Source organism: Narcine bancroftii, chromosome 4 (assembly GCF_036971445.1).
Source record: "Narcine bancroftii isolate sNarBan1 chromosome 4, sNarBan1.hap1, whole genome shotgun sequence".
In the NCBI taxonomy this organism is placed as follows: Eukaryota; Metazoa; Chordata; class Chondrichthyes; order Torpediniformes; family Narcinidae; genus Narcine; species Narcine bancroftii.
Genome location: NC_091472.1, coordinates 39,654,047 through 39,666,405, shown reverse-complemented (window position 1 = coordinate 39,666,405; position 12,359 = coordinate 39,654,047). Strand labels below are relative to the sequence as shown.

General features: G+C 42.9%; 1 protein-coding gene across 4 annotated transcripts in view; it reads right to left on the bottom strand.

The window, feature by feature from the left end:
* The window catches only part of LOC138760479 (protein kinase C epsilon type), a 680,128-nt gene that overhangs the window by 357,015 nt on the left and 310,754 nt on the right, over window positions 1-12,359 (bottom strand). Inside the window, exon 1 of one of the 4 annotated variants that reach the window (XM_069931098.1) lies at window positions 11,286-11,375. The exons of the other annotated variants lie outside the window; for them this stretch is intronic. Within the exon in view, the coding sequence (XP_069787199.1) occupies window positions 11,286-11,316 (31 nt within the window). The 5' untranslated portion in view covers window positions 11,317-11,375. Of the gene's footprint in view, window positions 1-11,285; window positions 11,376-12,359 lie in introns of those variants that run through there. 4 annotated transcript variants of the gene reach the window in all.

Below are 12,359 nucleotides of genomic sequence, written 5' to 3'. Positions count from 1 at the left end.
CAATGTGAAAGTGGATCCTGAACACTGGATGACTTGGTACAGCCCTCCGTATGGTCTTTGTAGAGATGCTGTGGACGGGCCCCGCCTGACAAAAATGTACTCTGCAGAGTACAGCTCGCTGGGGACGTAAGAGGCCCATGTGCCATGTCTGGGCGGCGATGGGTGTGTGAAGGAGTCCAACTGGGCCCGGAGGCAGGGAAGTAGACCGTGCGGTGACTGCTGGGATTTGTGAGTGCGTTGATGAACTCACCGGGTAGGGCAAGTGGTGCACCATAGACCAGCTCAGCTGATGACACCTATAGGTCTTCTTTAGGTGTCGAGCGGATGCCCAGGAGCACCCAAGGCAGCTCATCCACCAAGTCGGGGCTGGTGAGGCGGGCCATCAGTGCTGACCTAAGGTGGCGGTGCAATCTCTCGACAAGCCTGTTGGCCTGTGGGTGATAGGCCATGGAGTGACGTAGCTCGATCCCCAGCCTGTTGGAGAGCTGTGCCCAGAGCACAGAGGTGAACTGGGCACCCCGATCACTGGTGAGGTGGTTCGGCAACCCAACCATTCAAAAGCACTCGGGAGCAGGAGTCCGTAGAGGCATCTGGCATCGGGATTGCCTCGGGCCAATGAGTGGTGTGATCTACTACTGTGAAAAGGTAACGGTTATCTCAGGAAACGGGTAATGGTCCGACGATGTCCATATGTATGTGGCTGAACCATTCCCAGATGTGTTCAAAATCTTGTACGGGCTCTCTGGTATGCCTGTGTACCTTGGAAAGTTGGCAATGGGTGCAGGTTCTGGCCCAGTCTGCAATCTGCTTCCAAAGCCCGTGCCAGACAAAATGTTCTGCCACCATACGGACTGTGGACCTGATGGAAGGGTGGGAAAGGTCATAAATATGGTGGAAGACTTGCTTGCGCCACTGCTGGAGAACCACTGGACGTGGGGTGCCCATGGAGACATCGCACAGGACAGTGCCCTCACTGTGAGGAGTCGGGAGGTCCTGGAACCGCATGCCCATGATGGCAGTCCTGAAGGCCCACGTCTCCTTGTCGGACTTCTGGTCCCGGGCGAGGTGGTCGAAGTTGACGCCGGGAGTCAACGTGTAAATGGCCGGTCATGAGAGTGTGTTGGCGACCACGTTGTCTTTCCCCGTCTTGTGATGCATGTCGGTGGTGAACTCTGACATAAAGGTGAGGTGACGCTGATGGCGGGCCGACCAGGGATCTCTTGCCATAGCGAGCGCCTGAGTGAGGGGTTTGTGGATGGTAAAAATGGTGAAAGGCCTCCCCTCTAAGAGATGGCGGAAATGATGCTCCGCTAGGTGCATGCCCAGCAACTCACGATTGAAAGCACTATACTTGCGCTCAGGCGGGCAAAGGAGTCGGCTAAAGAATGCCAGTGGTTTCCACTGTCCGTTCACCTGCTGCTCCAGGATGGCGCCGATGGCTGTAGCAGAGGTATCGACGGAGAGCACCAAATGCAGGTTGGTGCGTGGGTGGACGAGCAAGGTAGCCTTCGTGAAGGCATCTTTCGTGCCTTCGAATGCACTGCCGGCCTTTGGAGTCCAGGCGAGTGTCTGGTCTTTGACCGCGATGAGGGTGAAGAGCGGCTGCATGATGCGCACAGCACCTGGAATGAAGTGGTTATAGAAATTGACTATACTCGCGAACTCCTGTGGCCCTTTGAGGTTGTCCAGGCATGGGAACTCCCTGATTGCAGTGACCTTCATAGCGGCAAGTGTAGCTGTTTCGGCCGTGATGGTATGGCCCAGGAATTGCATGGACTCTTTCCTGAATTGGTATTTGGCCGGATTGATCGTTAGGCTGACGTCGGCCAGTCGGAAGAAGAGGATGCACAGGTGAGACTTGTGTTGTGCCCGGTCTCTGCTGGCAATGAGGATGTTGTCCATGTAAATGAATACGAAATTCAAATCCCTTCCCACTGTGTCCATGAGGCGCTGGAAGGTCTGGGCAGCATTCTTGAGCCTGAATGGCATGCGTAGGAACTCGAACAAGCTGAAGAGGGTGATGATGGCCGTTTTGGGTATGTCCTCGGGGTACACTGGGATTTGGTGATATCCGCGCACCAGGTCGACCTTGGAGAATATCCTCACGCCATGCAGGTTGGCTGTAAAGTCCTGGATGTAAGGGATCGGGTAATGGTCAGGCACTGTCGCGTCGTTAAGCCGTCAATAATCTCCATAGGGGTGCCAGCCGCCGGAGGCTTTCGGGACTAGGTGGAGTGGTGAGGCCCAAGGACTGTCGGAGCGTCGAATGATCCCCAGCTCCTGCAGATGCGAGAACTCTTCCTTCGTTCTCTGAAGCTTATCCGGCAGGCCTTGGGTGGGGATGTAATGACACCCCATAGCGTGGTGAGGTGGCGGAGAACTGTGGCTTGAGGAGGGACGGGAACTCATCCAGGATACACTGAAACTCGTCCTTGGGTGTGCTGACCGTGGCCATCTGCAGCTGCTCTGTGCGGGAGGCGTTGAGATGAACAGATTGGAAGGTACGGGCATCTACCAGACGCCTTCCTCGAATGTCAACCAGGAGTCCATGGGCGAGGAGGAAATCGACACCCAGGATGGCGGTTGGGAGGGACAAAATGGTGAACGTCCATGAGAACTTTCACTGGCCAATTTGGAAGTGGACGGTCTTGTCTTCATACATTCGGATCTCCGTTAAATTGTCTGCAGGGATGGGAGGTCCTCGAGTCCGGTTCCGGGACTCGATGGCTGGGCCCCGGTGTCGACGAGGAAGCGTCGGCCGCTGACTGAATCCCGCAGGTAGAGAAGGCTGTGTTCTTGGCCAGCCACCACAGACATTAACAGCGGCCGGCCTGTTCATTTCCCTGGAACGAGCAGGGCTGACGGCACTTCTGAGCCTTGGCACCCAGTGCTGGTGGAAGAAGCAGGGGCCTGGTGGATGACTTGCTTCTGGCTAATGCTCTTTGAGACCCCTGCAGGGGCCGGGTGTTCCACCGCAGTCCTAGAGGAAGGCTTGGCATTGTCATGCCCATGACTCGTAACCTGCAGGACTGCTGAGCCCTCTGGGAATCATTTGAGCCATAGCTCCTGAGCCTTTTGAGGGGTCTTCCTCAGTCGATGAAGCTCTCCTGGGATAGTAACGGCTGAATGTCTTCAGTCAGATGGTCAAGGAAGATCCGCGCGCAGAGTGGGCAGTTGGTGTGATCGCCCATGAGCGTGAGCATCTTGTCCATCAACTTGATTGGGGTTCTGTCCCCAAAGGCGTCGAGGCGCAGCATCCGAGCGGCTCGCTGGTGCTTGGAGAGGCTGAAGGAGCTTGTGAGCACCCGCTTGATGGTCCCGTACTTATCTTCCACGGGTGGGTGCTGAATGAGGTGCAGCACTCATTTGGCGGTGGCCTGGTCCAGGGTGGCGACCACATCGTAAAACTTGGTCGAATCCAATGAAATCTGGTGGAGGTGAAACTGAGCCTCTGCGTGGCTGAACCAGGTCGCTGGCTCCTGAACCCAGAAGCCAGGAAGCTTGATGGCAATAGCGTTGATCGAAGGGTCGTTCATGTCGGGTTCAAAGACGTTTGAATCTGCCGGGGTCACCAATTATAGCGGCGGCTACACTGCTAACTGAAGGATCGCACAACCAGACGGGTTGAGTTCAGTGAGCAAAACTGATTTATTGCAGGCTGCCTGGCTGGTCTTATACTCGCAGCCCGGACCTGGCTGAGAACCACGCTGGGGGGCCCCGACATCACCGGGCGTCACGTGGGTCCCCAAGCGCGGGCTTCTGAGCCTGGTGCCGAGGTCGGGAGGAAACCCCCAACAGCGCCATTTTGGTCAGCTGCCCCACCGCGTGCGTGACAAGCGGGGCCAGTTTGCCTGCCTAATGGTGTACTGCCACACAGTGACATTTTCCCCCTTTTCTCCCCCCTTTCCATCCTCTCCAAAACCAATAAATATTAAACATATACAATACAATAAAACCATAAAACATCGTCTTCACACAAGGGAAAAACAAAAAAGAAAAATATGCATTCTACATTTATACACTAAATATATTCATTTTTGACTTCTCATCATTTTAGGGGGTGGAGGTCCGAGGCAAGCTCTTTCTGTTATGTTCCATGTACGGTTCCCAAATTTGTTCAAACAATATAACTTAATTTTTTTAATTGTATGTTATTTTTTCCAATGGAATACACTTATTCATTTCCATGTACCATTGCTGTATTCTCAGGCTCGCTTCCATTCTCCAAGTTGACATTATACATTCTTTTTTACTACTGCTAAGGCTATTATAATGAATCTTTTTTGTGCTTTATCCAATTTGAGACCTAATTCTTTACTTCTTATGTTACTTAAAAGAAAGATTTCTGGATTTGTTTTTTGTGATTTTATTTATTATCTGATTTAGTTCTTCCCAAAACGTATTCACTTTTGTACATGCCCAAATTTCATGTATTGTTGTTCCCATTTCATTTTTTACACCGAAAACACCTATCTGATAATGTTGGATCCCATTCATTTAATTTTTGAGGAGTGACATATAACCTGTGTAACCAATTATACTGTAACATACATAACCTTGTGTTTATTGTATTCTTCATAGTTCCGGAACATAACTTTTCCCAAGTTTCTTTCTTTATCTTTATATTTAAATTCTTTTTCCACTTTTGTTTGGGTTTATAGCTTATTTCATCATTTTCCTTACTTTGCAGCTTAATATACATATTTGTTATAAATATTTTAATTATCATTGTATCTTTAATCACATATTCAAAGCTGCTTCCTTCTGGTAATGTCAATCTGTTTCCCAATTTATCCTTTAAATAGGCTTTCAGTTGATGGTATGCAAACATTGTACTGTGAGTTCTTCCATATTTGTCCTTCACCTGTTCAAATGTTAATAAATTATTTCCCAAAAAACAATTTTATATTCTCTTGGTTCCTTTTCTCTCCCATTCTCTAAAGAAAAGGTTATCTATTGTAAAAGGGATTAGTGGATTTTGCGTCAATAGTTTTTTTGGTCATTTATTTTTTTTCCTTTCTATAAGTACCTTCTTCCATATATTAAGTAAATGATGCAATATTGGTGAGCTGTTATATTGCACCAGCTTTTCATCCCATTTATAAGGTATATGTTCCAGTTACCTTCTCTCTTATTTTATCTAATTCTATCTTAGTCCAATCTGGTTTTTCTCTTGTCTGGTAAAAATCTGATAAATACTTTAATTGTGCGGATCTATAATAACTTCTGAAGTTTGGTTACTGCAAACCACCTTGGTTATACCTCTCTGTTAATTTATCTAGTGCTACCCTCGGTTTCCCCCCTTTCCACAAGAATTTCCTTATTATTCTCCTTAGTTCAACAAAGAATTTCTCTGTCAAAGGAATTGGTAACGTTTGAAATAAGTATTGTATCCTTGGGAACACATTCATTTTAATGCAGTTCACCCTCCCCATCAATGTTAGCGGTAGTTCTTTCCAATGTTCTAAGTCTTCCTGTAATTTCTTTATTAATGGCTGATAATTTAGTTTGTACAAGTGACTTGTTATTGTCTAACCTGATACATAGGTATCAGATTGCTTCTGTTTGCCATTTAAATGGAGATTCTTTTTTAAGTTCTGTATAATCCACACTATTCATTGGCATCACTTCACCTTTATTTGCGTTGACCTTATACCTCGATATTTCTCCATATTCCTTCAATTTCTTATGTAGTTCTTTTATTGATTTCTCTGGTTCTGTTGTTAGGTATACTATGATGTCATCTGCAAATAAACTGATTTTTTACTCCTTCTCCTTTATTTTTATCCCTTTTCTTTTCTTTTCTTATCAGCTCTGCCAATGGTTCTATTGCTAAGGTGAACAATGAGGGGGATAATGGACATCCTTGCCTAGTTGATCTACTTAATTTGAATTGGTTCGATACATATCCATTTACTACTACCTTTGTAATATAATCCTGTAATCCAGTCGTTTTTTACTCCCTTGAGCTGCATGAATAAAATTAGTAAGTTTACAGACATTGTCCACTGTTCCGTCTTTTCTTGACAAATCCAGTTTGATCTTGTTTTACTATTTTTGGTACACAGTGGGCCAATTTGTTTGCTAATAATTTTGCTATTATCTTATAATCTGAGTTAAGTAAGGATATTGGTCTATATGATACTGGTGTTAATGGATCATTCCCCATCTTTGGTATTACTGTAATTATTGCTGTCTTGCATGAGCCTGGTAAGTTCAGTGTTTCTCCTACCTGATTCATTACTTCCAGGAGAGGAGGAATTAATAACTCTTTAAATGTTTTATAAAATTCTATTGGAAATCCATCCTCTCCTGGTGTTTTATTGTTCAGCAGCTTTTTTAATATATCCTGTACTTCCTCTAATTCAAATGGTTTTATCAGTTTGTTTTGATCCTCTACTTGCAATTTTGGCAGTTCAATTTTAGCTAAAAACTCTTCTATTTTATAATTTTTCCCCTCATTCTCAGTTTGATATAATTGTTCATAAAATTCCTTAAATTTTTCATTAATCTCTGTTGGGTTATATGTGATTTGTTTGTCCTTTTCCTTGATGCCAATACAGTTCTTTTAGCTTGTTCTGTTTTAAGTTGCCAGGCCCAATTAGTAATACTTTTGCTTTGTTTTCATTATGTTTTTCTCCACCTTGTACGTTTGTAATGTTTCATTTTATTTTTTTGTCCGCCAATTCTCTCTTTTACTTTATATTGTCCCTTTTCACTCATTCCTTTTCTGTACTTGCTATCTCCCTTTCCAGCTGCTCTATTTCCCAATTGTATTCCTTTTTCATCTTAGTTACATAACTTATTATCTGTCCTCTAATGAAGGCTTTCATTACCATAGTATAAATTTATCTTTAACCAATTCAGTGTTTATTTTGAAATATGTTTTAATTTGACATTCAATAAATTCTCTAAATTCTTGCCTTTAAGTAGCATGGGGTTTAACCTCCATCTATATGATCATGATGGGATGTCCTCCAGTTCTATTGCTAACAGCAGGGGTGAATGATCTTAAAGTAGTCTAGCTTTATACTCAGTTTTCCTGACTCTCCCTTGAATATGAGCTGACAACAAAAACATATCAATCCTTGAGTATGTTTTATGCCTCCTCGAGTAATATAAATATTCCTTCTCTTTTGGGTGCTGTCTCCTCCATATATCCATAAGTTTCATTTCCTGCATTGATTTAACCATAAATTTGGCTACTTTATTCTTTTTGCTTGTCTTTTGTCCAGTTTTATCCAACATTGGATCCAAATTAAGGTTAAAATCCCCTCCTATCAATATATTTCCTTGAGTATCTGCAATCTTAAAAAAAAAATCTTGCATAAACTTTTGATCCTAATCGTTAGGTGCATATATATTGAACAAATTCCAAAATTGTGAGTATATCTGACACTTTATCATTACATACCTCCCTGCTGGATCTGTTATTTCCTCCTCTATCTTGATTGGCACATTTTTGTTAACTAATATGGTTACAGCCCCAGCTTTTGAATTATATGATGCTGCCGCTACGTGTCCTACCCAGTCTCTCTTCAATTTGTTACGTTCCACTTCGGTTAGATGTGTTTCCTGCACAAATGCTATATCTATATTTTTATTTTTTTCCGTAAATTTAGTAGCCTCTTCCTTTTAATTTGGTTATGTATTCCATTAATGTTCATATAGTCATATAGTTCAACGTGGTCATCTTATATCTTGTTTACACCTCTTTTCCGCCTCCTCACCACCTCCATCCCCTTTTTTCCCATTTTTATCTTTTAAATTTCCCTTTTTAAACTCAATGTATGACAACACATTTAAAACATAAAATACTCCAACAATCCCCACAACCAATAACACCTTAACCCCAAATGAACCCACCCCCCTCTCTGGGTTGCCCCTTATCCCTTGCCGGGCAGCCACAACTCTTCTTTCCATTTGGTTTGCAATCTTACTCGCAAGCGTCAACTGACAGTTATTCTCTCCCCCCCCCAGCCGCCCTCAGAAAACAGATTTTCTATATATATAACAAAGCTCTCACTTTTCCCCCCCCTTCTTCCTTCCTTCACTTCCCTTCTCTTTTCCATCTTTAGATCTTTACATATACATTATTTTTACTTTATATTATTACATCTTTTTGTATATTTTATTGCCGGTCTTATTTCTTGTTACATCTGTTCTGTCCTGCAAATGTTCTGCAAATTCTTGTGCTTTCTCTGGATCCGAGAACAGCCTGTTTTGTTCCTCAGGTATAAATACTTTAAGTACAGCTGGATGTCTTAACATGAATTTATAACCTTTCTTCCATAAAATCGTTTTTGCCATCTTAAATTTCTTCCTCTTCTTTAAGAGTTCAAAACTTCTGTCCGGGTAAAAAAATATTTTTGTCCCTTATATTCCAACGGCTTATTATCTTCTCTAACTTTATTCCTTGCCCGACCAGTATATTCTCTCTTATCATATATCTTAAAAGTTTTACTAAGGTGGATCTCAGTTTTTGATGTCACTGCGGTTTCAGAGCTAGTGCTCTATGTGCCCTTTCTATTTCTATTTCTTCATGCAATTCTGTCGTTCGCAAAACTTTCGGGATCCATCCTTTTATAAATTCCTTCATATCTGAGCCTTCTTCATTCTCCTTCAGGCCCACTATTTTTATGTTGTTTCGCCTACTATAATTTTCCATTTCTGAGATAACAACTCTTGTGTCTCTTTAATTTTTATGTCACTTTCTTACAATTTTTCTCTTAAATTATTTACTTCCATTTCTACAGCAGTTTCCCGCTCTTCCACATTCTCTACTCTTTTCCCTATTTCTGTCATGATGAGTTCTAAACTTTGCATTTTATCTTCTGCTCTTTTCATTTTTCTTTTAATTGCACTATATTCTAATGATAACCATTCTTTTAATGACCTCATTTGTTCTTCAAAAAAGGCTTTATTTATATTTTGTCCATCTGTTTTACCTTCTTTTTCCCTGTGAAGATCTTGGTCTTCTTCCTCCTCTTCTTCTGTGTCTGTACCTGTGTTTGTCTTCTTCTTCTCTTTGTGTCTGTGTCTCTTCTGCTCTTTCTGATGTTACTTCTATGTCTTGGTCGGGCCTCCTCTTGCTGGGCCTCTTGCTGTTGGGCCTCCAGTCGCAGACCATCCGCCTTTCGGGCCTCCTGCCGTTGATCATCTCGTCGTCAGTCACCCTGTCGCCGTTCTCCCTCTCTTCCGGCTCCTCTATTCTTTCCTCGCTGCTTTTTTGTTTTTCTTGATTGTAGGTCTCCTCCAGCTGAGCGCCCCGATGCTGGGCGTCCTTCAGCTGGTCGCGCTGTAGCTGCCCACTCCTCGGTTGAGCACCCTTCCCGCTGGTGTTCACTTTGTCCTTTGATTGTTTACTGCCCACATGCGACTCCTCGCACATGCACAGTTGCGCACTTTTGTTTGGCTCTGAGAGCTATTCTTTAAGTCCACCAGTCCGGGGGGGGGGGGGGGGGGTCGCAACTTCGCTGGGCACTCACGAACCTCGGAGATCGGCTGCTCTTCACCACCGTAGCTCCTTGCTCCCGTGGGCAGGTAAGGCCTTCTTCTTCCTTCTCTTTCCTTCTTTTTTTTCAGTTTTTCTTACTTTCTCTTCTTTGGGTGCCATCTTCTGCCTCTTCTCTGTAACTTTATCTTCTATTTCTTGAGATTTATTTGAGCTCTGTTTTTTCCAAACAAAATGTTATTTTTTCTGGAGAGGGCAAGTTCTACCCGACTGGCCACTACTCCATCACGTGACCCCCCCCCCCCCCCACCCCACCAATGTTACACATTGTTGAACCCAATTTAGAATGATCTGATTAATTAATGAATTTCAGAATCCAGTCCTTCTCAATACCTGCCAAAAGCAAGTGGAATATTTAGTTGATAGAATGGAATTCTTTTAGTTCCAGTCTGTCTTTTTTGCAAATCATTCATTATAGTGTAATGAGTACTCTCTAATGGTGCACCTTCTGAGGTTGCAATGGGAAAGCCTATGGGATAGATGGATGGGAGGGAAGAGTGGATGCCCAAATTTCAGGCCATCTTTTTGTAATTTAACACAAAGCTGCTGTGAATTCTTGCTAAGCTACAACATCATTGTATCAATTATTACATTTTAAAAGAACAACTACCCGGTAGCTGAGATGGCTTTCAGAATTTCTATAATTTCTATAATTGGGTTTTCTCAGGTTTAGGAACTGATGCCTTGCAAACAGACTGCCTGTGTGCACAAAAAAATCTTTACATATAATTTTGTAAGGAAGGAAGCTATTCTTTACATGTTCTGTATCTGCAGATCCTGAAGCAAGTTGACAAGTGAATGTGATTATCAGATTTTGTTTTTCACATGTACACCACAATGTAACGGTCCGGAGGGCTGACAGTTCGGCCTGGCCTCATATGATAGTGGAAGACAGGTGATGCACAGTCTGACTGACAAGGGTGCGATTGGTCCTCTGACCCTCTCATTGGCTCACTGCCACACAGGTGATCCTGACACTCTCACTCTCCTCCTCCTGCATTTGAGATTCATCACTCACTTAACACACCCACGCATGCGTGCTATTACTCCCACGCATCGCATTGCTTACATCATCATCAGCGGCCGGCACTGCTCCCAACAAAGTTATGTTTGCAACTGTGACAAATCTTTTGTGTCAAAGAAGGTTGGATACAAGGATTCATTCTGCAACTATATCTGGGATGCAAAATATCAAATAACAACAAAAATTCAAGCAGCAAAGCACTGTACAGGCAGCCGTTGTGTTAGCAGAGGGTGTAGGGGATTGTGTTGCTTTATTAAATTGTCCATAAAGTGATTTTCCATAATGTGAAGCTGCATCATCTGTGCATACATCAAGAAACACAAGTTGAAGAGTAATGTTTTGTATTTATTTACTTTTCTCACACAAATTCTGTAAGAGCAAATTTTATTCCATATGTCAAATTTTTTGGTTATAACTCCGCAAGAGCGAAATTCAGTTACTGAAATAAAGTATGTGCCATAACTTGGAGGTTGCCTTTAATCCTGAATGAACAAAACATCATTCTTCATTCTATGGTGGCCAGTATCAATCTGGCAGCACTTTAATTCAAATGACAGTATGTGTGACCCTACACAGTGGCTGTTGCCATTGAGTTTTCTTCTCTGAGTAGCAAATTAAATGAAACAAGAGTTATCTCAAGATTTTTTCTCAACTGATTGGAATAGCAGGAAAAGAGTTAGCCCCAGTATTGCGATTGGAATGGGTGGGGGAGAACAGAATACTGAAGAAAGCATGATAAAAACATACTGAAATGATTGTGGTCATCAGAATTTATCATCAGATTGTGTATGGACGTCTGCTGGTCGTTGCATCAGATCATGAATAGGGATGCTTGTGTTCTCTGCCTTAAGAACACAAAAGATTATTAGACAACAAAAATATCCAAAATCTACCTGTAAAACCATTTCCTAGTCCTATCACTAAATTCTGCCTTCACTAACAGTTCTTTGGTCACCAACGATCTGAGCTCGTCCAACAATGTTGATGCTACATCCAAAAGAGCCTCAACCTCCTTAGAAGGTCAAAGGAAATTCAGCATGTCCACTTTTGTTTTATTTTGCAATACTTTATGCTCTTAAGTATGATTCAACTTGCTCAAATAACACATAAATCGATGTGCTTCACTGTATCTCGGTACAGAGAACAACAAACAATTTAATTTACTTAATTTTACCTAAAATGTTAGTAAGTGTGAGGTTATCCACTTTGGCAAAAAATAAAAGAGCTGAATATTATTTAAAGGGTGAAAAACTACAGGATGCTGTTGTGCAGAGGGACTTGGGAGTGCTTGTGCATGAATCGCAAGAAGTTAGGTTGCAGATACAGCAGGTTATTAAGAAGGCAAATGGAATGTTGGCCTTCATCGCTAGAGGAATTGAATTCAGGAGTAGGGAGGTAATGTTGCAACTGTACAAGGTACTGGTGAGACCGCACCTGGAGTACTGTGTCCAGTTCTGGTCTCCATATTTGAGGAAGGATATACTGGCTTTGGAGACGGTCCAGAGGAGGTTTACTAGGTTGATCCCTGGGATGAAGGGGGTTGACTTATGATGAAAGATTAAATCATCTAGGATTGTAATCGCTCGAGTTCAGAAGAATGAGAGGAGATCTTATAGAAACATATAGGATTATGAAGGATAGATGTAGGAAGGTTTTTTGAGCTGGCCGGGGAAACTAAAAGCAGAGGACTCAGTCTCAAGATTCGGGGGAGTAGATTTAGGACAGAGATGAGGAAAAATAGTTTTTCCCAGAGAGTAGTGAATGTTTGGAATTCTCTAACCAGGGAAGTGGTTGAGGCTACTTCATTAAACATATTTAAAA